General features: G+C 34.8%; 1 protein-coding gene across 1 annotated transcript; it reads right to left on the bottom strand.

Moving 5' to 3' along the window:
- Nucleotides 1–5814: 5814 nt before the first annotated feature.
- On the bottom strand, nt 5815–8628 carry LOC141250894 (uncharacterized). The gene is made up of 6 exons (XM_073670151.1): nt 8364–8628; nt 8140–8261; nt 7528–8046; nt 7249–7447; nt 6571–6601; nt 5815–5833 (listed from the first exon to the last, which is right to left on the bottom strand). The coding sequence occupies exons 1-6, from the start codon at nt 8626–8628 to the stop codon at nt 5815–5817; spliced, it is 1155 nt and encodes a 384-aa protein (XP_073526252.1).
- Nucleotides 8629–22988: the final 14360 nt, after the last annotated feature.

Below are 22988 nucleotides of genomic sequence, written 5' to 3'. Positions count from 1 at the left end.
TGCCTACAGACAAGTCCTGACGAAAATCACTGGTTGGGTTTAAACCAAGAAAGGCATGTGAATTTTGGGAATAAGTCTACTTTCGGCATTGCTTGGGCCGAGTCTTGTATAGACTGGCTACCTAGCAAGAAAAAGAGAACTTACTACAAGAGAAGGGGAAGATTTTAGCCCCAATATCAAGCGAACCTACGGGCGGGGCATTTTCGGGGAGTAGCCCGCTTCCCATAACTCAATACGGAAATCCCTCGCACATAACTAAGGGAGCCATTGAAAGGTGGCTAAAACACCAGAAACGGCGACTACCCGAGCTATTCATATAGCAGAGGGAAACTAGTGGGGATATAAAAGCAATCAAAATAAGGCATTCTCCGCTGGATAAGAATAGATTAGGTTTCATTCAGCCCCAAGTTTGAAGAATTCAATGACAGGCCTTCGCTGCAAAAGATCCCGGAATTGTTCGATTCGGAATCGGCTTGATTGGAAGGATCCGGAGCCACAAGGATCTTCATAGGACTTGTTTATAGGCAATATAGAGTAAGTGGGCCGTTAGGCAATACGACAAGTTGTAAGTACTGGAAACTCATTATTAGACAAAAGGTTCCTTGGAAGGTAGGCGGACATTCTTCTTGCCTGGTCTTTTTTTATGGGTATGTTCCGGAAGTGGTGGTTGTTGACCGACCGCTCCCCGCTATCACCTCACCTAGATTCGGACCCTAAAGTTTCAAAAAGTTCAAATTGCATAGGCAAGTTCCAGCTGAACCACCGACCCCCCTTTCCGGGTCTGGATTTTTCGCGTCGTTTCAGTCGTTGTGGTCGACGAGGAGGAAAGCTAAGAATGGGTCTCCATTTGCAATTCTTTTGTTGGGAAATTTGGGTTGATTCCACAAGCCTTGGAAGTCTCGGATGGGTAAGCCCACCACTTCACTTTCACTTAGGCCCGAGCCAAGTTAGTGGGGGGAACCGTGTTCATAAAAAGGAAACAAGATGAAACTAATGTTATCCTAGTGTACTCAGTTTAGAACTCGAGAAGCTCTCATAATTCCCAATAAGACGGCTCAGTAAGAAACCGCTTCTTCCAAAGCATACGACTTTTTGGATGTAGATAAAGTGGTCGGCCTTCTAGAAGCTTCGCCAGAAACGACTAGTCGCTTCCCAAATGTCTCTTGACTTTAGTCTAGTCTTTCCAATGCCTCCTTCCTTGCCGCCAACGTACGCTATTAGGAGAGCTCACTGCCGATTGCCTTGATTGCATTCTAGAAAGGGTCGCTTCTGCACACTTCCTGCTGATATTGATGTGAATGATTGGCAAAGAAAAGGAGAAAGAGGTGCCCTATCTGTAGGTGCTTTACCCGAAGACTTAAGGCGTCTTGGCGCTTGAAGAGTTGAGCGACCGACGGCCAGCATCTTCCGTGCCAGGTCTTTGAGTATGGCGTGTGTGCCTCGGGTTACCACTCCTGGACGTCTATTCAATAGGAGCCCTACTTTCCAATCACTACTTAGTGCATCTTGATACGATACGCGGTGGCCCCCGAACATAGGAAAAAAGAAAAGAAAGACAATATTCAAACATTTGAACCCCTGAGGCTGACGACCGGAGGGAGGGAAGCCGCCATGATTGAGCTATCGAAGATAAGCGTCAATGAAATTTCTAGTACACAAGATGCCATCTATTCCTAGGTAAGCAGACCGTGGGAGCATGGGGGACGAGAACCTCAATTTCTGTCTTCGGAACCCTTTCTTTTCTCGTCCCCCCGCCCCGGCATAGCGCTTCGCTTCTGGTTCTTTGGAAGAGTCAACAGACTTCTTTCTTCATTGATCTGGGGGACGTCTTGCCAATTTAAAGTTTGATTTACACAAAAGTAGGTTTACATAAAATTGGAATTATGGTTGAATTTTACATAAAATTAATTTAATTGAAACTCAACTTACATGAAAATAGGGATGTTTATAATAAAAAGTCTACATGAAAAAAGGGAGTTTACAATAAATTGTCCTACATGAGAAAAGATTCACATAAAATTAGTTTATATGGAATTAAGGTTAGGATTTACACAAAATTAGGTTCGTCTTTCATGTAAGGGAATTTACAATAAATTATCCTACACGAAGTTTGACGTCGTTCATGGAACCATGTGCTTAACAAGATTCTAATCTCATCAAACAAATATATCATCGTGTATTCCCTAGTATCAACAAGTCTAGAATTGAGAGTCTCTACATTGTTGCTTGTCATATTATTTTACCTTTTTGATGGAAAATATGGTCTTGACCATGCTGCTTTGTGAACTTTTTTCTAGGTATAATCCTAATTTTGGTTTTTCCTGTAAGATGACAAAGCATATTAGCTAATATTTAAGTTCTACACAAATATAATGCTACAGAAAATATATTTTAATTTATTACTTTCCATATTCGTGCAAAGATGTCATCAAAATCAGACTGTAAAGATGTCATCAAAATCAGATTGTTTGTAGCTTGTAGTTGCTTCTGTAAATATTTCTTGATTCCTTTTCACTCTACATCTTGCTTTGATGTTTTGCTTCAAGTGAAAGGTGCAAACTCCATGGTACAAATTGCCAAAATAACTCTTCACAACCTTTTATTTTATTAAAGCATGACGATCAGATCTAATCGTCATGCTTTAATAATTAGGAACAAACAGACAGTCGCAACTATTGAAATAAATAGTTCCAGGAATTATCATTTTCACTATCAAAAACAACAAAAGCAAGAGGGAATATCTGCATATTAGCATCTTGTATCACTGTAGTGAGTAGGACCTTATTACACTTGGCTTTTAAGAATGCTCCATTAACAGTTATCACCTATTTATTATAACAGGTATAGTCAATTCACTTTAAAATATATAAACAAGTAGGTACAGTTAGACCAGTTAGATAAAATTATCTTTAGCATGTACTGATATCCTTTTATTGATGCGCCAAAGTAGACAAAAACATACCTAAACTTCTTGTTTGGATAGAGTACGAGGCTCATAATTTATCATGGATTCACTTTGTGTAGCATGTAGGAATATGAGGGCAACTTAGCATAGTTTTCTTAAGTTGTTCCCCTTGTAAACTCAAGTGCTCATTTTTTTTGCTCTCCAACACTTTTTTTTATAATTTGCCTTTATGTTGTATAAATTTCTCATCACTCCCATGATTTGTTTTGCTATAGGAGTTTGTGTAACCCCTTCAAACCTGTTAAACATTTGAGTTGACATAAAAATCAAACTACAATGAAGAAGAATAGTATAACATTTTACTTGATTAAAAAGAAAACATACTACTTACATTGACTTTATTTTTGATGTAATAAGTTGACAAGAAGCCTCTCTTTGGTGAGTGCGCCTTATTTCAAAAGAACATGTGTGCTCGTCTATATACTTGGTTATGTTAAAAAACTTTCAGTTCTTCAACTTCATTGCGCATACTCGCCACTTACATTCAGTGTCGATGCACACTGTCATAAGAATAAGTTGTTGGACTTTTTGATCTTAAATTGATAACAGTGCCAAGTAGCATGCAAGACCAACACGTTTTTTAATTCCTATTTAGAACAAAAACTTTGCTTTTCTCTGATAAAACATTCAGAGAAAATATGGTTCTAGATCAACCATATTCGGCACAACAACATCTTGTCGCCAGAAATTAGGTACGCCTTTCCTAGACATACTTGTAGACGACATTGCTCTATCAAACTTGAGGGTTTTTATTGTTTTGGGATTAATGAAATCAACTTTACCCATCATTTTCTCCAACAATTGGTTCTAAGAAAACACACAATGGCACATTCCAAGGGATAACACTCTTTTCATTAATAAAAGAGTATGCTTGTAGGTCGTGTGTACTGTTGATATCGCATGGTTTTAATGAAGAAACATGAGAATTGGGATGTGTAATTCTAATTCAAAATGAATTAGTGTCCACACAAAATCTTTTGATGAACAAAGTACTCAATTCTTCAATAGTAACACCCTTCTCCAACATAATAGCTTTACATACTTGTTCATCAATAAAGTTCCATGAACCGTCAATGAGCCTCCATTCTCTGTCAAAATATGCAGTAATCACAATACGATTCATAACTGCCTGAAATATAATTTACTTTTTTGTTAACATCAATAACTAATGACAAGTAAAAATTATAACTTTTCAACGATTTAATGTAAGTCAATTTAATTTATTGTAATTTTTCCTATTTTTCGTGTAATTCGAGTTTAAATTAGATTAATTTTATGCAAATCTCAACCCTAATTTCAATTTTATTTAAACCTAATTTCATGTATATCTAACTTCATGTAGGATAATTTATTGTAAACTCCCTTAAATTTTGTGTAAATCCTAACCCTAATTCCATGTAAACTAATTTTATGTAATTCTTTTTTAATTTAGGTTAACTTATTGTAAACATCCCTATTTTCGTATATGAGATTTAATTAGATTAATTGATATAAATCTCAACCCTAATTCCAATTTTATATAAACCTAATTTTATCTAAATAAAACTTCGTATAGGATAATATATTGTCAACTCCATTACGTGAAAGACCAACCCAAATTCCACGTAAACTAATTTTATGTAAATCTTTTCTCGTGTAGGATACTTTATTGTAAATCCTTTTTTTGTAGACTTATTTATTGTAGACACCCCCCTATTTTTGTGTAAGTTGAGTTTCAATTAGATTAATTTTATGTAAACCTCAATCCTAATTTCAATTTGTGTAAACCTATTTTATGTAAATCAAACTTCGTGTAGGATAATTTATTGTAAACTCCCTTACGTGAAAGATAAACCTAATTTTGTGTAGATCCTTACCCTAATTCTTTGTAAACTAATTTATGTAAATCTTTTATCATGTAGGATAATTTATTGTAAACTTTCTTTTTTCATGTATATTTTTTTATTGTAAACTTCCCTAATTTCGTGTAAGTTGTGTTTCAATTAGATTAATTTTATGTAAATTTCACCCTAATTCCAATTTTGTGTAAATCTAATTTCATGTAAATCAAACTTCTGGTAGGATAATTTTTTGTATACTTCCTTGCATGAAAGACGAACCTAATTTTGTATAAATCCTGATCCTAATTCATGTAAACTAATTTTATGTAAATCTTTCTCGTGTATGATAATTTACTGAAAACTCTTTTTTCGTGTAGATTTATTGAATGTAAACATCAAACCTAAATTCAAATTTGTGTAAACTCATTTTTGTTTACCTTTGATTATGACAGAAGATGTTGCCGTTATTGTGAGTTGTAGGCATGGTAGCCGAACTGGTGGGCGGCGGGATGGAGGTGGCCGGAGTGGTGGTGGCCGACGTGTTGGTGGTAGGCTTGATGGAGGGGATTGAATGATAGTATGGTGGCCGAATTGGTGGTAGTCAGGATGGAGGTGGTCGAATTGTTGGTGGCTGAGATGGAGGTGGCCGGTGTGTTTGGCTTCGGCGTAGTGGTGGTCGCGGATCGAAAACTAGGTAATGTGGGAGAAGATGAGTGGGAGAAGTACGTAAGAAGAACTGCCTTCTTTTCCTTCATTTTTTAAATTTATAATTAATATAAGGGTATTTTTGTCTAAACAATGTACAATATTTGAATTTGTAGAAGGTGAAATGGTCTAGTTTTGAAATTAAACAGTGAAAATGGTTTAGTAGTGTCTTTTTCTCGATTGCTTTTGACAACCTATTGGTAGTAATTGCAATTTTTTATTAGATTTATATCCTCTCATATTTTCATAACATTAAATTATAATCTCTATACATCAATTCACATTTAATAACCCCAAATATAATAAGTATAAATATTACGATGATCATAACTCCTTGTATATTCTACACATTAATGAAAGAAAAAGATTAGAAACATATCATATGTCCTTCATATTTCATAGTATTAATATTATCTTTTATATTTAATTATAAAAATATCTTATAAACATAATCGCTATTTATTATTAATGAAAAATATGTTTACTTATATAGGATCCGTTCGCTTGAATGAGATGAAATTAGATGAAATTGAGCCTTTTTTCATCTCTTTCATCTACCCCATACCAAACATCATATTTGCCTTCAAAATTCATCTCCTTCTTGTCAGAACCATTTCATCTACTTCTTTGATTCTTCACTTAGATGAACCATTAATCTTTTATCGAAGGGGTTAGAGATGAAGGACTTTTTTCATCTAGATGAACCATTAATCCTTATTGATAATTATACATCATCTCACATATAATTCATCTACCACATTTACCGAACACCTTTTTTACCTCATCAATTTCATTTAGCTAAATTCATCTACCAAATATTCATCTATCATTCAATTCATCTACCTTTTCATCTAATTTTTATTCATCTACCTAATTTTATCTAGATGAAAAACAAAATTCATGTAATATTGCAGAACTGAGCCATAGTAATTCAATACGATATATTTTTATTAATATTATTTATTTATATATTTAAAACTATAACATATTTTTTTTAAATATATTAAATATAAAAAAATGAATAAATTATATACATGATACACATATTAAACTACTAATACATAAAAAGTGACTAGTTACGTCTTATAAGGTGTTGTGTTCAAATCAAATTCTATCAAACAATAAAATGATATATTAATCCTAATGGGTTTGACTCCTCAAATCGATAAGTTTGCAAGAATTATTAATCTTTTCCGTTAACTTGGAGATAGTCTATAAACTTAAATTAAAAAAGTTACTATAATAATTAATTTAAAATTAAGTTTTATTGACGTAATAAATTATGAAGATTTTATAAATTTTACAAAAATAAAAAATTAATTTATTTAGATTTCATTATATATTTTATATTTATTTATTTATTATTTTAATATTTTAATAAATTTTACAATCAACTAGTTGAGTTAGGGAATCCAAAATCGAGTTAGGGAATTCCAAAATCAATAATAATAGACTTTCTAGTTTAATAATCCTTGTACATGATTTTAATTTTTGCAAACCAAATATTCATTAATTTAAAAAAGAGAGTTAAATTACTCTCTTAGATCTGTAAAAAAAAAAGTTCTTATTTTTGGTTAGTTTTAGAAAAAATATATTTTGCTATAAAGCTTTCACAACACAAATAGAAAAATACTATTACTAAATCTAATGATGCAGCAACCGTGCAGTTGAGTAATGGAAAAAAATGAATAAAACAGAAAACTATAACCTATCTCTGCGCAAATGAAGAAACTACCAAGGAAATGGATCACCGGCCACGACGGAAGGAACCAAAGCAAAACCATCCTGTAGGGCTGTCCTCAGGGATCATCCCTCGTCCTTCTGTGGTGTCGATAGCTTCAAGCAGCCTCACCACTTCCTTCATGTCAGGCCGTTTCTCTGGCTTAGCATCCCAACACCGCCTCATTATCTTTGCTAATGAACTCGGGCAGCATTTCGGAATATGTGGCCGTAAGTTCTACCAACAACGCACCAAACCTTTTAGTTGTTTTAATTGATTACCAATAAGAGAACAAGTGATACCTTAATCAAACTGACCTGCTTAACAACGGCTGATGATACGTCAGCAAAGCTTAGATTAGGGTATGGCATATCGCAACAGTATATCTCCCAAAGGCAGATTCCGAAGCTGTATACGTCACATTTGTGGTTGTAGGGCTTTCCATTTAGGACCTCAGGGGCCATGTAGCCAAGGGTACCCGTTGTTCCGGTCATATCCTCTGGGTTTTGAGCCTCCACGCGAGCCACACCAAAATCAGCGATTTTCAGATTCCCCTCAGAGTCTAGCAACATATTTTCTGTCTTGACATCGCGATGTACAATCTTCTTTGAATGCAAATATTCTAACCCTCTGGACATGTCTAAAGCAATTTGAATCACTGTTTCGAAAGAAAGCTTCTTCCTGATATTACGTATCAAGAACTTTTTGAGTGTTCCTCCAGGTATATACTCCACAACCACACAGCACGCTTTTATTGGAAAAACATGTGGGTCGTCACTTAAAGAGCTTTGTGAAGGTAGTTTGAGATTCAGAGTACCCATAGAAGCACCAATAAACTAACCAAGTCAAAATAAATCAGCATCATCAGTGGATATTTACAGATCAGCCAAGTCAATGAAAAAAATATGATGAAGAACTGAATGTATTACTTTGGTAATATTTGGGTGGTCAAGCTTATGCCAAACAGCAACTCCTTGTTTAAATGATGACCGCATATCAGCAGCTTCAGTAGTAGTAATAATCCCATCCTCTACCCAATCCAAGACCTTAACTGTTATGATAGTCAAACATTAAGTGTCAAATTAATAAAAACCATACATAGTGTAAAAAGACAAGAACATAATTACATATAAGAAAAGGGGAAGTTAAATACCAGCAACATCCTTGGCACCATAGGTTCCATGGTAGACAGTTCCATAAGTTCCATGGGCGATAGCATCAGTGAGCTCTAAACTACCCAATTCAATCTCCCATTCATTCTTTACCCTCTTCTCGGCTTCAGAAGCAGCTTCGCGTAACCACCTCTTTTTCATCGCCTTGTCCAGCTGCAAATCCAAGCTCTTAAGATCAATTTTGTCAGCCCTAAACATCCCCTCCTTGACCTCATCTTTTTTCCCTTCATCGTCTAAAGAACTCATCTTTTCCCCCTAATCGTATGCGCTCAAGTTCTTTCAGAGATTGTAGATACGATTCGACTCCTGCCGAAGTAAACAGCTAGTATTAGTAAATAAATTGTATTTATTCAAATTCTGTTAAGATATTATTTGCACCATCAAATCTGTTATAGAGATTATAGGTTTGTTACACTAATCTCCTATCTATTTTTAGTTAGATGATTGCAGTGTATACATTTATAAATAAAGGAAAAGAGGGAAAGTGGTATAAATTTAATATATAAAATAAAATAAGTTGTATAAAAAAGAGAAAATTATTTTAAATTTTAGTAGTGTTTGGTTAGAATGAAAAGGAAGGGAAAAGATTTTAAAATTAGAGTTCCTTTATAAATAAAGGAAAAGAGGGAAAGTGGTATAAATTGATATATAAAATAAAATAAGTTGTATAAAAAAGAGAAATTACATAATTATAATAATAAAAATTATCTTACAATTTATTACAAATTTTAATGTTTAATTATATTTTCTTAGAAAATTTATAATTTATATATTTATTTATTTAAGATATGTAAGTTTAAATAATATGGAATGAAGGTACTAATATTTGATGTCATTAAATTAAAAATAATATCGATGATAGAATATTTAGTGCATTAATGTATTAGTAAAACAAAATACTTACTAATCCCAAATTACATTATTAATTAAGTGTTAAAATGTAACATTTGCCTAGTAAACCTAATTATTAGACAGAAACTATTTATTCAATAAAGAAAACCGAAACTTCAAGATAAGTCGATGTACATGCACATCGACTATATCTTCTTGAGGATTCACTCTTTTCTCATGTATGGTTGAAGCCCAAACATGTTTCAAGCTCGAACTGCTTCAATAATCAAATATTCATATGCTTCAAGCTTAACAACATCATCGATATTTATACGCTCTAACACTGCAAAGACCTCATCATCAGAATGAACACGAGGCCTGAATCTCTCTAGAGTTATATTTCCATTTGCAAGAGCATCAACTACACGGCCCATCACAATATTCAACACATTTATCTCTACTGATAGTTTCTCTTCTGGTTTGCGTTTCCTAGATGAGCCTCCACGAGTTTTTGATTTGCTTGCGCTTCGGTTATCATCGGAGTTGAAGTATCTGAAGGAATATGCATACCACGTGATCCATTCTCTGCGCATAAGGTTGGATTGAATAATATGATTGACTATCATATGCCTCCAAATTTGTTGTTTGATCTTTGACCATGTAATCAATGCTATCGATAGTTATATCATCTTTGATGTTCTCATTTACGGACCATCTACTTAACCTCTCCCTTGATGTTGTTCCAAACTCAACGGTAGATCTATCTTTTCCCCAAATCTCCTTTAAATCATCGTATTGAGAGATAGGCCTTGTCTTCCATTGAGCAGCTTGGGGCTTTGGCTGTACAAAAAACATATCTTAAACTGATAGTAGTCATAATAATGATAATAATAAATACTAATCACATGATAATGTTGACGATGTTACCTTAATCAACTCATCCACACTTCATCTTCAACTTCGAATAGTTTTGTCACCGAATTCCAGCCAAATCTACTCAGGCCCTTAAATGCATCATACGCTTCCCCGAATACTTTTTCCAAAGTCTTGATACGATTTTTTATTTTATCCTTGTTAATTGAGTTATTCTGTGTTTTTGTATGCATTGCCTATGTTGCTTCTTTAAAGTTGTGCTTGTAAATTGCCGTTGACCCTGTTACCCCTGAGCACTTGATGAAGAAGTTCGTCAATAAGAATCTGGTCCATCGCATCCATCCACTGCAATGCTGACCTTGGAGGCATATTATCACTACATCATAAAATAAATAGATTGATTTATTTTAATTACCAAACTCATATGAAGCGATTATTTAAAGATAATCTAAAAATATAAAACAATAGCACATGTTCAATATGCTTGAAAAAGCCAATTACAATAAATAGTACTTGAAACAAGTCTATATTTGTAAAACATATCATCCCGACACGAAACAAAATTGACAAAATCCAATGAATAAGAAAAATATTATAGTCCTTGTTGGTAGTCATTCCACATTATGGTGGCAATATTGTCACGTATTTCGTTCCCTAATCCCAAGTCAGACTCCCTTGTCGAAGTACTAGGAATAAAATTGTCATTTGCTATTTCTCTATAAACTTCAGATATTATCTCATGGAAATCGAGCGGATTGGACGGGTTTCAAATGGGTTATTTTGGATTCGGATCATTTCAAATCGGGCCAATTACATGTGTGATGGAACATCGGGCCAAGTTGGGTCGGGTCCGGTCGGGTCGGATTAGATCAGATATAATTTTTAGTTAGTCGGTCAAGTTTAATTACCGGGTCAAATCAATCGGATTGTTTCAAATTTCAGTTGAATCAAAATTTGGTCAAATCGGGTTTCAGCCGAGTCGGATCTTGGTCCAATCGGGTTTCGATCAAGTCAGAGTTTTTTCATTTCGGGTTGAATCGGATTACGAATAAATTTGATTACGCTAAAATCAAATTACGAGCGATTATATATCTAGAAATCAGGCGAGTCAAAGCGTGTTTTGAGCAGGCTATTTCAATTTCAAATCACTTCAAATTTGGGTCATTTACGTGTAGGTTAGAAGATCAGGCCAAGTTTGGTCGGATTGAATTGGATTATTTTTAGTTAGTCGGTTAAGTTTGATATAAATTTTCAATATGATAATCCTAATAATACTTCAGAGGATAAAGTTTATAGAAACTATTGTATGCTAATAAAAATATAAATAAATAAACATGACATGAATAAAAAATATGAAATGGACATGAAAAATTAAGTTATTCATAAATACATTATCTTTCACTTCTAGGTTATAGTCAAAAGTAAATTATGTGTAACTTTTTATATTGAAATAATTATCTTAGAATAATAGGATTATATTATTCAGAATTCCATGATCGACATGACAGTAAGCTAGTTAAAATAAATGATAGAAAATCTAAAATATATATTTCATGCTACCAAGCAAGAATGTTTAGCATTCATATTAGTATATGACGTATGAATGTTTTGGAGACAATATAATTACAAAATTGGTAAAAACTAAGCACTACATGTAGCACTGATCATGGTTATTAAATAACTAAATGTTAAACCAATTATACAAACAATATATATTATAAATAAGATTTTAGGGAATAAGATTTAATTTATAGTATATAATTATCTTAATGATATTGTTCATAATAGTTTAGAGGATATAGTTTATAGAAAATATCAAATGAAACATATATAATAGAGATATTAAATGTATGCTAATACAAAATTGTAAAATAAAATTTAGTTTATTTTATTTTCAGGTTAATCAGTTTGGTTGTTTCAAGTTCGAGTTGTTTCGGATTTAGGTTTTGGTTTGTCTCATGTTAGGGTTAATCGGATTTTGGTTTGTTTCAGTTTCGCTGGTACATAAGTGAGTTTATGTAACACACATAAAGTGTTATGTAAATTCGTTAAAGTGTTACTTAAGATAATAGGTAACACTTTATTTGGTGATACATCCGCCCGTGTCGCCTAAGATCTTATGTAACACTTTTGGTGACATATAGTATCACTTTGAAAAGTGTTTCTATACATCAATTAAGTAACTCTTTTAAATATTATAAGTATCATTTTAAAAGTGATATTTATAATTCCTTATGTAACACTTTCTTATCTTTAGTAGCATTTTGAATAATCTTTTTTGAATATATAGTAATAATTTACTAGATATTATGTATTACTTTTCATGAACTATTGTAACACCATGTTAAGTATTATGTAACATTTTCCCTTTTAAAAAGCACCATATTTTGTTGTTGTAATTAGTATTATTATTATGGAAAAGTGTCATGTGCAAATAAATCTTATGGTGTAATGAGAACAAATAAAAATGTATGTCGGAGGTCTAAAAATGCATGTCAGGGGTCCAAAAATGCATGCCAATAAAAATGTATGTCGGAGGCCCAAAAATGCATCCCAATAAAAATGCAAGTCGGAGGCCCTTTCATGCATCTATATTTTACATGCATTTTTAACACATTAGCATGCACTTTTAACACATAAGCGTGCATTTTTTTCACATAAGCATGCACTCTCAACACATAAACTTGCATTTTGATGAAAAATAAAAGTGCATGCTTATGTGCAAAAAATGCATGCTTATGTGCAAAAAGTGCATGCTAATGTGTTAAAACTGCATGCAAAATATACATGCATAAAAGGGCCTCCGACATGTATTTTTATTTACATGCATTTTTTAGCTTCCAGATTGTATTTTTATTGACATGCATTTTTTGACCTCCAACGTGCATTTTTGGGCATCCGACATGCATTTTTGGGCCTCCGGCTTGCATTTTCTTGAAATGGTCGACGGTCTAGATTGATTCTCATTTTACACCATAAGCTTTTTTTGCACCCGAACCGCATCCTATTATTATTACTATTATTATTTGGAATATAAATTACATTACTTTGTTAATATAGAAAATATTAACATGTGCATCTCAAGTTGCTATATGATACATAGCTAGAGAATGAACAATTAATATTGATATAATAATTCGTAGTCACAAAAATATCCCAAAAACAAACATAATGAGCAAGCCTAAATAAGAAATCATAAATGTTGATCACTAGAAACTGATGTTCATTGACAAAAACCTAATCAAGAAAGTTGGGTACGTCTAACAGATGTTAACTATATACAACGCATGCAATTCATGCTATATATATGCATTATGCGCCTTCAGCTAATCCAAAAAGACCTCAAAAACAAATCATATCATATGCTAGTAGCTAGCTCCAAAATCTGTACTCCAAGCCTTCACCTTCATCCATTTGATACTATATATATGTACATATAAAAATCAATATAGATAAGTAAAAGTAAAGAGAATTCGTAATATCCACTTCTAAGTACTTATGAAATAGTAAAAGTAAAGTTTTTTACCTTCAACATCAAAGATAGAACAAGTGTGATTAAGCCATCACGTTTGAAGTCCTTTCATACATTTCCAACACAATCCCTATAACAAATCACTACAAAAAGAACCTTTTAAATAAACTTTGAGAAGCTCACGTAGAGTTTCACACACTAGCTTATTGTATAAATAATAAGAAAACAAATCTGGAAGATCCATTAACAACTTTTTTTCTTCGCAAATTTAACGAGAACAAATACATAGTGCCATGAGAAGGCTTATAAAGGAATGAACTTTTGAGAACTGGGACAATCAAATCATCTATGGTGTATCCATTGCTCTCCGTGACACAATGTTTTGAGTTTCTCTTCATATAACTTTCAACAATCCAGACTTCTACCGGTGATCCGGGAACCAGAAAGAAGTTTCAAGCTATCAAGTACACCATATTGCATTTGATACAGGGGTACTAGTTCACTAGAAGTCAGTAATAATTACAAATTTTTGACATAAAATTGATGAAAAATTTATTGATATGGAGAAGGAACTTTTCCACTGAAGGTTTAGATATTCCCAACCCATGTCATTGTAATAGTGAAGGCAACCTTGCTAGGGTGTCTTCTTGAACCAACCACACATTGTATAGACTATAGAACAAAAAGACTCTTGTATGAGTTGTAGATATCAAGCAATTTTTCATATAGGAAACAAGGATAATCCTTTTCACCAAGGTGTCAAGGATATGTCATTCGTCTAGCACAAACTAGTGATTAAAAATAGACTTCTTAAGATTTACAAAAATCAATACATATGATTTCCATGATAAGAAGATGAAATGAAAATATGCAAAATTTTATATATGACCTTTCTAGTGGAGGAATGTCATAAGTGAAACCAATCCAAGGTCGTTGGTGAATGTCATCCACTTTGTAAGCAATAGAAGAAATCACTCCAATTTCACAAAGGCATTCTTGATAGCGTGTCTCGTTTAAGAAGGAAAGCTAGTAAATGAATCAACATCATAGACAAGTTAAAACCATGTAATTGGCTAGTAAATGCATCACAAATAAGCTTCTAGTCAAAATCATGTAATTTTTTTAGAATAGGTAACTTATCAGTAGAAAATAGGAAAATCAAAATCAAGTAATTGGCTAGAAGCTGATTAGAACAAAGAGGATTGGGTGAGATGCTACAAATAGAAAAATTTTAAGATTGGAAAAATTCAATGAACGAGTAGAAAAAATAGGAACCAAAGTTTAGGTAGAGCATTCAAATAATCAGATGTACAATATTGTCGATTAAGGAATGTCACTAAACCTAATCAAGACTACTTAAGTTATTGGTCCTAAACTTTCTATGATTCTCAGATACAAGGCCCAGTTCTTTTCTATCGATTGTGCTAAGACCTTAACTTTGTTTCCTACACATTCAGCTTCATCACTATCAAAAGCATGTGTTTTGTTGGAAATATCCAGCTAGTACCATAAAACTACTATTCAAGAAGGTAATTAAGAGTGAAAGACAACATCTTTAAGATTCATCTAAAAGCTAGCTACCACATTAACTCATTTTGTAGCTTAATTGAGGCAGAAGGTAATTGTTGTGAAGCTAAGTTAGTTGCATTGTCTAGTACTAAACACAGATGAAGCAATGAATCCTCCAGTGACAGGATCAACATGTGCTAGCTTGATCATATATAGTACAAAGCAAATGATTTACTTTCAAATTTCAAGTTACCACTTTCTATGTCTCTACATTCAAATCCAATTACATGCATAGATACACATACATAGTTTCAAAGACGGGAAACAATCAAGATAAAAATAACATCCATACAAAACATGGATCCATGAATGGAAATTATAACTAAAAAATTACAATATAATTTCTATTAGAATTTGTGAACACATAACATAAATTAGGTTTTCAGTGCCTCCATGGAAAATTTGTAAAACAAACCTCATAGGAACGGAGAAGCACCAAATCGACACCCATAACCCTCTTTGTTCACTACAAAACCCGTGGCCGTTGTTTGTGACGTTTTTTCTCAGTGAGCGCCTACAATGGTGGCGGAGCATGGGGTTTGATGAGCTTAAATGAGGAATATATTGTCCAATACTCCAATTGGTTTCTGATGAGTAGTGAAAGATGATAATCGGTAGCGATTAGTGCGATGATGGAGTTTTGTGTTAGGTTTTTTTAGAGGAAGAGGGGATCGTCGACGTAGGTTCATAATAAAAGAAGGATATGTTGCACTCTAGAAATAGAGATGTATACCGGTTTTTATAGAAAAACCAGTTTCCATGTTTCTAATTCCCTGATTTATACCGGTTCTATCATAAAACTGGACTCCTTGTCAATGTAGTATACCGGTTTTAAAAATCCGGTATCAATTTTCTGGTTCAAGAGCTTAGTTTTGTATTAGTGCGTCTAACCTCATAGACGGCTAATTTTTCATGTGATCCCTAGCCATAAATGCCTAGAATAAATCACAATGTTGGGCATCTGCCTAGCACCTAAGCGCGTTTTTAGAACATTAACTACATTTAGAAGGAGATGGGGGAAGAAGGAGATCGAGGTAGAAGTTGGGAAAGTTTAGCGTGGAGATGACAAATACGTGTTATTTTTTATCATTTTAATTGGTCTTTTAATGTTTTGTTGTGACTCTTAGTTGCTAATTATTCGTAGCGATTTTTATCCTTGTGGTACTTTCATTTTTTTTGCAACAACATTTATCTTTGCGGTACTGATATAATTCTTTTGCAACAACATTGTCGTTGCGATACATATCTCAAAAATTTACAGACCACTTCGCGTCAATTTATGTGTGGTAGAAAATAAAATTTTGGATATCAAAATGTGAAAGTCTAAAAACATTTTAAGTGTAATAATGTTAAGTATAGAAACTTTTGCAAAAATCTCATTGAGCTATTTTAAGTATCATTTTAATTTATAAGAATAGGTAACACTGTAATCTACTGTTACTTAAAATGTTAAGTATTTATAAGTGTTACTTTAAAATGTTACTTATGTTGAAAGTGTTACCATAAGTGTTATATTTTAAAAATATGTTACCAAAATGTTACTTATATATTCACTTTTTGTATATTTGGAAAAGTGTTACCATCACATGTTACTTAAAATCAATTATGTACTCAGGATTAACGAGTTTTGGGTTGTTTCAGATTCAAATTAATCAGTTTCAAGTTATTTTGGGTTCAGACTAATCGGGTTTCAGATTGTTTCAAGTTCGGGCAAATCGGGGTTCGATTTGTAGTCGGACAAATCTGAACAGATATAAGCAGGTTCGGTACAATTTTAAGTGGAAGATTTTTTTTTCTTCGGGCCGGACCGGGCCGGTCATAAGTATTTTTCCGTTTTTTTTCTTCGGGTATCGGTCGGATCGGATATCAAGCGGATTTCTCGGATCGGGTCAAATTTTGCCATGCCTCTGATCATCGGGATCAAATTTCATTAAATAGTTAGGTAAAATACAACAAGCAAGGACAATATCACATTGTGTTGTGATTGGATATGTCTTCTCGTTGTAACTTCCAACTATCAGAAATCTCTTTTTAAATATCTCAAACGTTCTTTTAATCGCATTGCATAAAGAAGAGTGAGCAACTCTTGTGGATTCTCGGGAGCACGTGATGAATATTCTTTCAAATGATAACTCTCTCCTCTATATGGTGTAATGAGTCCTGACTTTAGCATGAAACCCGCATCAACAAGATAATATTTACCTAAAAATGATCAATTATTAATACAAGTGTAGTATTTTAACAAATGTAATAGAACTCTAGTATACTTACCATTTGGAATTAATAATTTATCTTCTCCCGTCAATGCATTTTTTATGATCTTTGAGTCAGATGCATAACCTTCCCACCCAGTCAAAACATATGTAAACTTCAAATCAAAACTTCATGTTGCTAATACCTTTTGTGTAGGTATGTCTTTTCTACCCCGAAACATTGTTTCAATTTGTTTAGGTACGAGATCACGAATATGTTTCCCATCAATTGCACGAACACAATCCTACATTGAGTTAGAGCTAAATTAGTCAATATTATCTTTTTCACCAAAGTAATAACTATGAGCACAAGGATAGAACCGGGGATCGTTGAATATTTCAGAGGGGACATGGACGCCATTAGGTTGCACAAAGAATTCAGCTTCCAAATGTAATATTGCATTTAATACGCTATGGAAATGATGACTAGTTGTTTCAGTTGAGCGACGAAAGAAGAAAGATACACTTTTGTTCCTTTCTTGGTGGATCATATAAATAAAAACTTAGCGACTTGTTTCTCGGTAGAAGCTTCGCGTGCATGTTTAACGAGCCCAGTGTCTTTTATTTTGTCACATAAACTATGAAAAGCTACAGGTGTCATTCGAATTACATTTCTACAATATCTTTGATTTTAAGTCCTCCTAATAAGTTTTTTCTTTCTTGATCGCGTTGTTCTCTAGTTTCGGGTTCTCAAAAACATCACTATTCCTACCTAATTTAGATTGAAGCTCCATCAATCTTATCTTGTATGTGATGTTGTGAATTAGTGGATGGGCGAAAGAAAGCATGGATAGATTTCTTTGCTTAGGAATTTATAGTAGGGATTTGATGGTGTGGAATGGGCCTTGGTGGAACGGGCATTACTGAAGTGGCCGGTGGTGGAGTGGGCTGTTGGGAATTTAATGGAAGCGGATTTGGATATGTAATAGGAAAGGAAATAGGCGGTGTACCGCGTGGCTCTGTAATGTGCGGCATCAGCAATGTAGCATATTGCTCAAGTAAAGTAGAAGAGATGGTGTCCGTAGATGTAACAGGACATGGAAAAGAAGGATCGGGTGTAGAAAATTGAAACAATGCTTTATTAAATATTACATACTGAGAAATAAAAATTTATTTGGTATTTCGATGAAAAATATATATAGCATTTATGGGAGGTACTGTAGCCTATAAAAATACAAGGTAAATATTGAAAGTCAGTTTCATGATTATTATATGGCTGGAAAAATGGTTAACACAAATACCTGAATGTCTTCAAGAAACCATAATCCGGATTTTTGTGATAGAGTTTTTGGTATGGGGATTGAGAAATGATAATGTAGTGTTGGTGTGATAGTACGGTCATTGAGATAAGTGGCGGTTTTAAAAGTATGTTTCCAAAATTCATGTGGAAGAGATGATTGAGCTAATAATGTGAAGCCCTTTTCAACAACGATACGATTACGTCGTTCAACCGCACCATTTTGTTCTTGTCTATAGGGACAAGAAATACGATTAACAATTCCATGTGTTTTTAGGAATGTAGAAACGTTGCTGAATCCCCACCCCCGGTCAGATTGAAGACTTTTGATATTACCATCAAATAGTGTTTTAATCATCGTACGAAATCGCATAAAGGTGGAATATACTTGAGACTTGTTAGATAGAAAATAAAAATCCACACAAATTTAGTACATTCATTAAAAAATAACACAAAGTAACGATTACCACTAACAAAAAAAATGAAGGGAGGGACCCCAGAAATCCGGATACACCAATTCAAAAGGTTTAGACAAAGCAACATGAGAAGAAGGAAGCGAAAATCGATTACTTTTCCCAAGTTGACAAAACATTAGGAAATTTATTTGAAGAAATAGGAACATCAAAATTTGAAATGAGATGCCTCAAGAGAAGCTCATGTGGATAAGCAAGTCGTTGATGCCAACCGTGTAGCGTGGTACGGACGTCGGTAAGAAGTTTGTAGAGCCCATTCCTAATGTCCCTGCATAGGATTAATAGACCCTAAAATTCTTAACAAAAAAACAGTAGGCCATAACTCCATAAATACATTGCTATCTGAGGTTAATTTTGATACATTGAGAAGATGTTTTTGAGTTTAGGTACAATAAGCACATTAAAAAATTAGAGATTAGGCAAAATAGAAGAACCAACATGATAGATAGGTAGAAGGTTACCATGGCCTACTTGGAGCTTTTCATCACCCCAATAATCCCCAGAAATCACCAATTTGTGGATGTCCGGGGGAACATGGTCAGTAGCGCCGGTATCAAAATCCCATGAAGGTTTAGTAAAAACAGACTAACTTCTGGGATGAACAAAATTATCTTGACGGTGTTGGGTTTTGGGATTGGGTCGACTAGAAGGAAAATCCACTTGGTTTCCATGCTACAAATAGTGAAAAGCCTCATGCCCAATCTTGCCACAGAGTTGACACTGCGGACGGAAACGATGCATATCCCTTGAGAGAGAGAACTAGAGGAAGTAGTGTTGGAATGAGCCAATCGAGAAGGTTGATGATTAAAAGAAGAGAGTAGATAATTCAGGCAGTGTGGGAACTAAGGGCAAATCAAGCGCTTTTGCAGTATTGAGTTGGTTGGTGTGTTTGTGCTTAAGACGAGACTCCTCTTGAAATAGAAAACCAATGAGGTCGTCAATGGAAGACTCGTCTGCTTGAAGCATGAATGCAACATCAAAAGGACCATAAGAGGTGTCAACGAGGTCGTCAATGGAAGACTCATCTGCTCGAAGCATGAACGCAGCCACAAAAGGACCATAAGATGCATCAAGTTCGGACAAAAATATGACCCATCAAATCTTCGTAAGAAATCAGGTGAATGCTTGTGGCCAACAAATCGGCAATCGAGCGTTTTTGCTCTATATATTCCAACATGGAAAACGATCCCTTGGAAATGGACTGAAGTTAAAGCTTGAGAGGCATACGGTTGGCTCTAATCCGAGCTTGAAAGGATTTCTCAAGAGTTTCCCATGCCATCTGGGAAGTGGTAGAATGAGCGAAGGTGGCCAAAGCACATTCAAAAAGCATAAATTTGAGCCGCAATAGAACAAGGCGATCACGTTGCTTCCACGTTGTTTACTCCAGTTGATTTCAATGGTGATAATGCCACCTTTAGAAGCAATGGAACATGTCTTCAATGGTGTTTGAGGAGCCAGATGATAGGACTCCAGGGCAAATGTTTCAAGGGCTGATATTACTGTTGTTCGCCAAAGAGAATAATTTTTTCTTATAGAGAAATTTTGACATTAGGCATTTGAAGATTGAAGGCATGTGCAGGAGCATTGGCAAGACCCAAATATGTTGTGGATTTCCATCCATGGACGGACAATGGAAATACAATAGATCAGGAAAGAAAATGTTAGGCTCTGGATACCATGTAAGTGGGATTCAATTTACTATATATTGAATGAACGAATAATGGAGTTGCATCAAGATTATATATACTAGCAATACAATAACTGTTAGCTAAAGAAATCCCTTTCAACTACTTCAGTAAATTAAGTAGCGCTCTATTGCGTATCTAGAACAAGTCAAATGTTGATTTGTAGGAACGGCTACTGGTGTGTTATCACAACCCTCCTAAGAAGGGTGGGCAAAGTCTTTTTTCCGAGGAAGGTGATGACCTCTCCCCTTCGTTGGTTTTTCCTTTTCTAGATCATTGATCCGTATTTCCACCTCCTTCTTGTTATTTATATCATTTCCCCTTGTAACCTAGAGATTAATGGGATCTATTAGTGATGGACTTATATTATTAACGAGCTTATTTATCTTGGTCTAACATCCAGCCCCACAAGCCCTTAGACTTCACAAAGATAAGGCAAAAACTTGGTTAATTAGACGCCTTTTGGAACTTGAATGTTCATCCATATCTTGAACAAAACTTCTTTACGAACATGAATGTGAGAGATGATTTCATGAGTGTGTAATGTCAAGGCTGACAATGGTGAACTTGTGAACATGTAATGATGCCCCAGATACGTAGTCAAAAAAGATCTGTATGTCCGGTAAATGGTACTTATCGACTTGGTTTTTTTATCAGAAACAATAATGGGAAAGCAGTAGCAATAGAAAGGGAAAGTGTGATCTAAAAATCACTACTCTGGGATGAAGCCAAGGCGTTTTTGGTGGGTGTTCGGTGTTCTATATGTCGTGGGATTAGGAACATTACCATTGAGGTGATAACCTTGTGGTTTTTAATTGTCTGCAAAGCAAGCGAGAGATACCATCGGAGATCTTCATGCTTATTGAGGAGGTGAGGATGCTCCTCCATGATTTTTTTGGAAGTCCAGATCCTTCCTTGTTTTAGGGAGGCCAATCAGGCAACTAACTTTTTTTCAAAGCATATGATTCCTTGTAGTATTGATTTGGACATCATTAACGGGAGTAGCATGACTACTTTAGGGTGCCTTCACCCTTTGTTGAAAGAACTTTGACTGGTCATCTAAAAGGATGATTTAGGTTGGTCCTTTCTTTGAAAGGAAACTTACTTTCAAACTACGTAAAAAAACAAAGATGTATCTCACAAGCACATAGTCGGTGAAGGAATCACACCTAGCAAACAAGGTATTCATGGGAGGTCGGTAACGGTGGTCTTCATCCATAGCATGATGATCATAATCCATGTGTTTGTAGGGGTGGCTCTTTATGAACACGGTCGGGGGGTAAGCTTTGCGACCAAGGTTTGGCTCGTCGATGTTGAAGGTGACCATGGGGTGAGTTTCATGAGATAGCATGGGAGAGGTTTGGAGCATATATGTGGGGGTGAATGTGCACAGAACTCCACGAGCATCACATGGTGTGGCGGCAACACCGGCTGCCATGATCCAATATCAGTACCATTAGACTCGCGAACAATAGCTTTGTGAGCATGGTCAAGTTTATGAACAACGTCCGACTCTTAAACTATTGAGCAAGGATTCAGGGACAACCGGCAACGGCTACACAAGCTTCGCGAGCCATTGCCATCATGAGCATGGGAGACTCGTGAAGGATGTGCGGGAGGACGGTGTTGTTAACCGTCACGAGCATGATCTAACAGTACAAGTAGTTAACTTTATGAGCATGTGTGAGAGGCCGACGTTATCAGTGAATTTGGACAGATAGTTCACCGACATTCATGCAGCAATCTAAAAAACAACCTCCTGACCACTCCATCTCTGGAAACCTCACGAATGTGGTTGTACCTATGTGCCTCTCGGCTCTTGTCATAAATTTCATCAACAAGGTGTGAGCATCATTGTCAGCGGTGATCCCATGAACATGGAGTGGGAGTAAAGAGGGAGGAAGATGAATGTGGACTCCTACCAGCGCCAATCAAACTGACGACGGAGGGGAATCGATGTTGATGACCCTTTTCCACTGGAATCCCCTCCTTGTTGTGATTGTTTTTTACTTTTCTCGAGGAAGAAGAAAGCATCCTCTACTAATTGATTTCTCTGTCTCTTTCATTTCGATCATCTCGTTAATTGCTCTATCTTACTCTTTATACATTCTTTCCCTTTTTAACCTTTAAGGGGGATTGATATTTAGGCCTTATTGGTAATGATCCATATTAGTAATGGGTGATTAAGATATTGGTCGCTAATGGATGTGCGAG

This window comes from Phyllobates terribilis, unplaced genomic scaffold (genome assembly GCF_046119375.1).
Source record: "Phyllobates terribilis strain yellow unplaced genomic scaffold, ASM4611937v1 Scaffold_6330__1_contigs__length_45243, whole genome shotgun sequence".
NCBI lineage: Eukaryota > Metazoa > Chordata > Amphibia > Anura > Dendrobatidae > Phyllobates > Phyllobates terribilis.
The sequence above is the reverse complement of the archived record's forward strand: the minus strand, read 5'-3'. Positions and strand labels throughout refer to the sequence as shown.

Bases quoted from the DNA above. Each gene is read 5' to 3' on its own strand.
- LOC141250894 (XM_073670151.1), bottom strand. From the start codon at position 8,628: ATGAGTTCTTTAGACGATGAAGGGAAAAAAGATGAGGTCAAGGAGGGG. The intron at 8,047-8,139 runs GTAATACATTCA...TGACTTGGTTAG, and splicing joins ACCACCCAAATATTACCAAA to TTTATTGGTGCTTCTATGGG. The intron at 7,448-7,527 runs GTCAGTTTGATT...CGTTGTTGGTAG, and splicing joins CATCAGCCGTTGTTAAGCAG to AACTTACGGCCACATATTCC.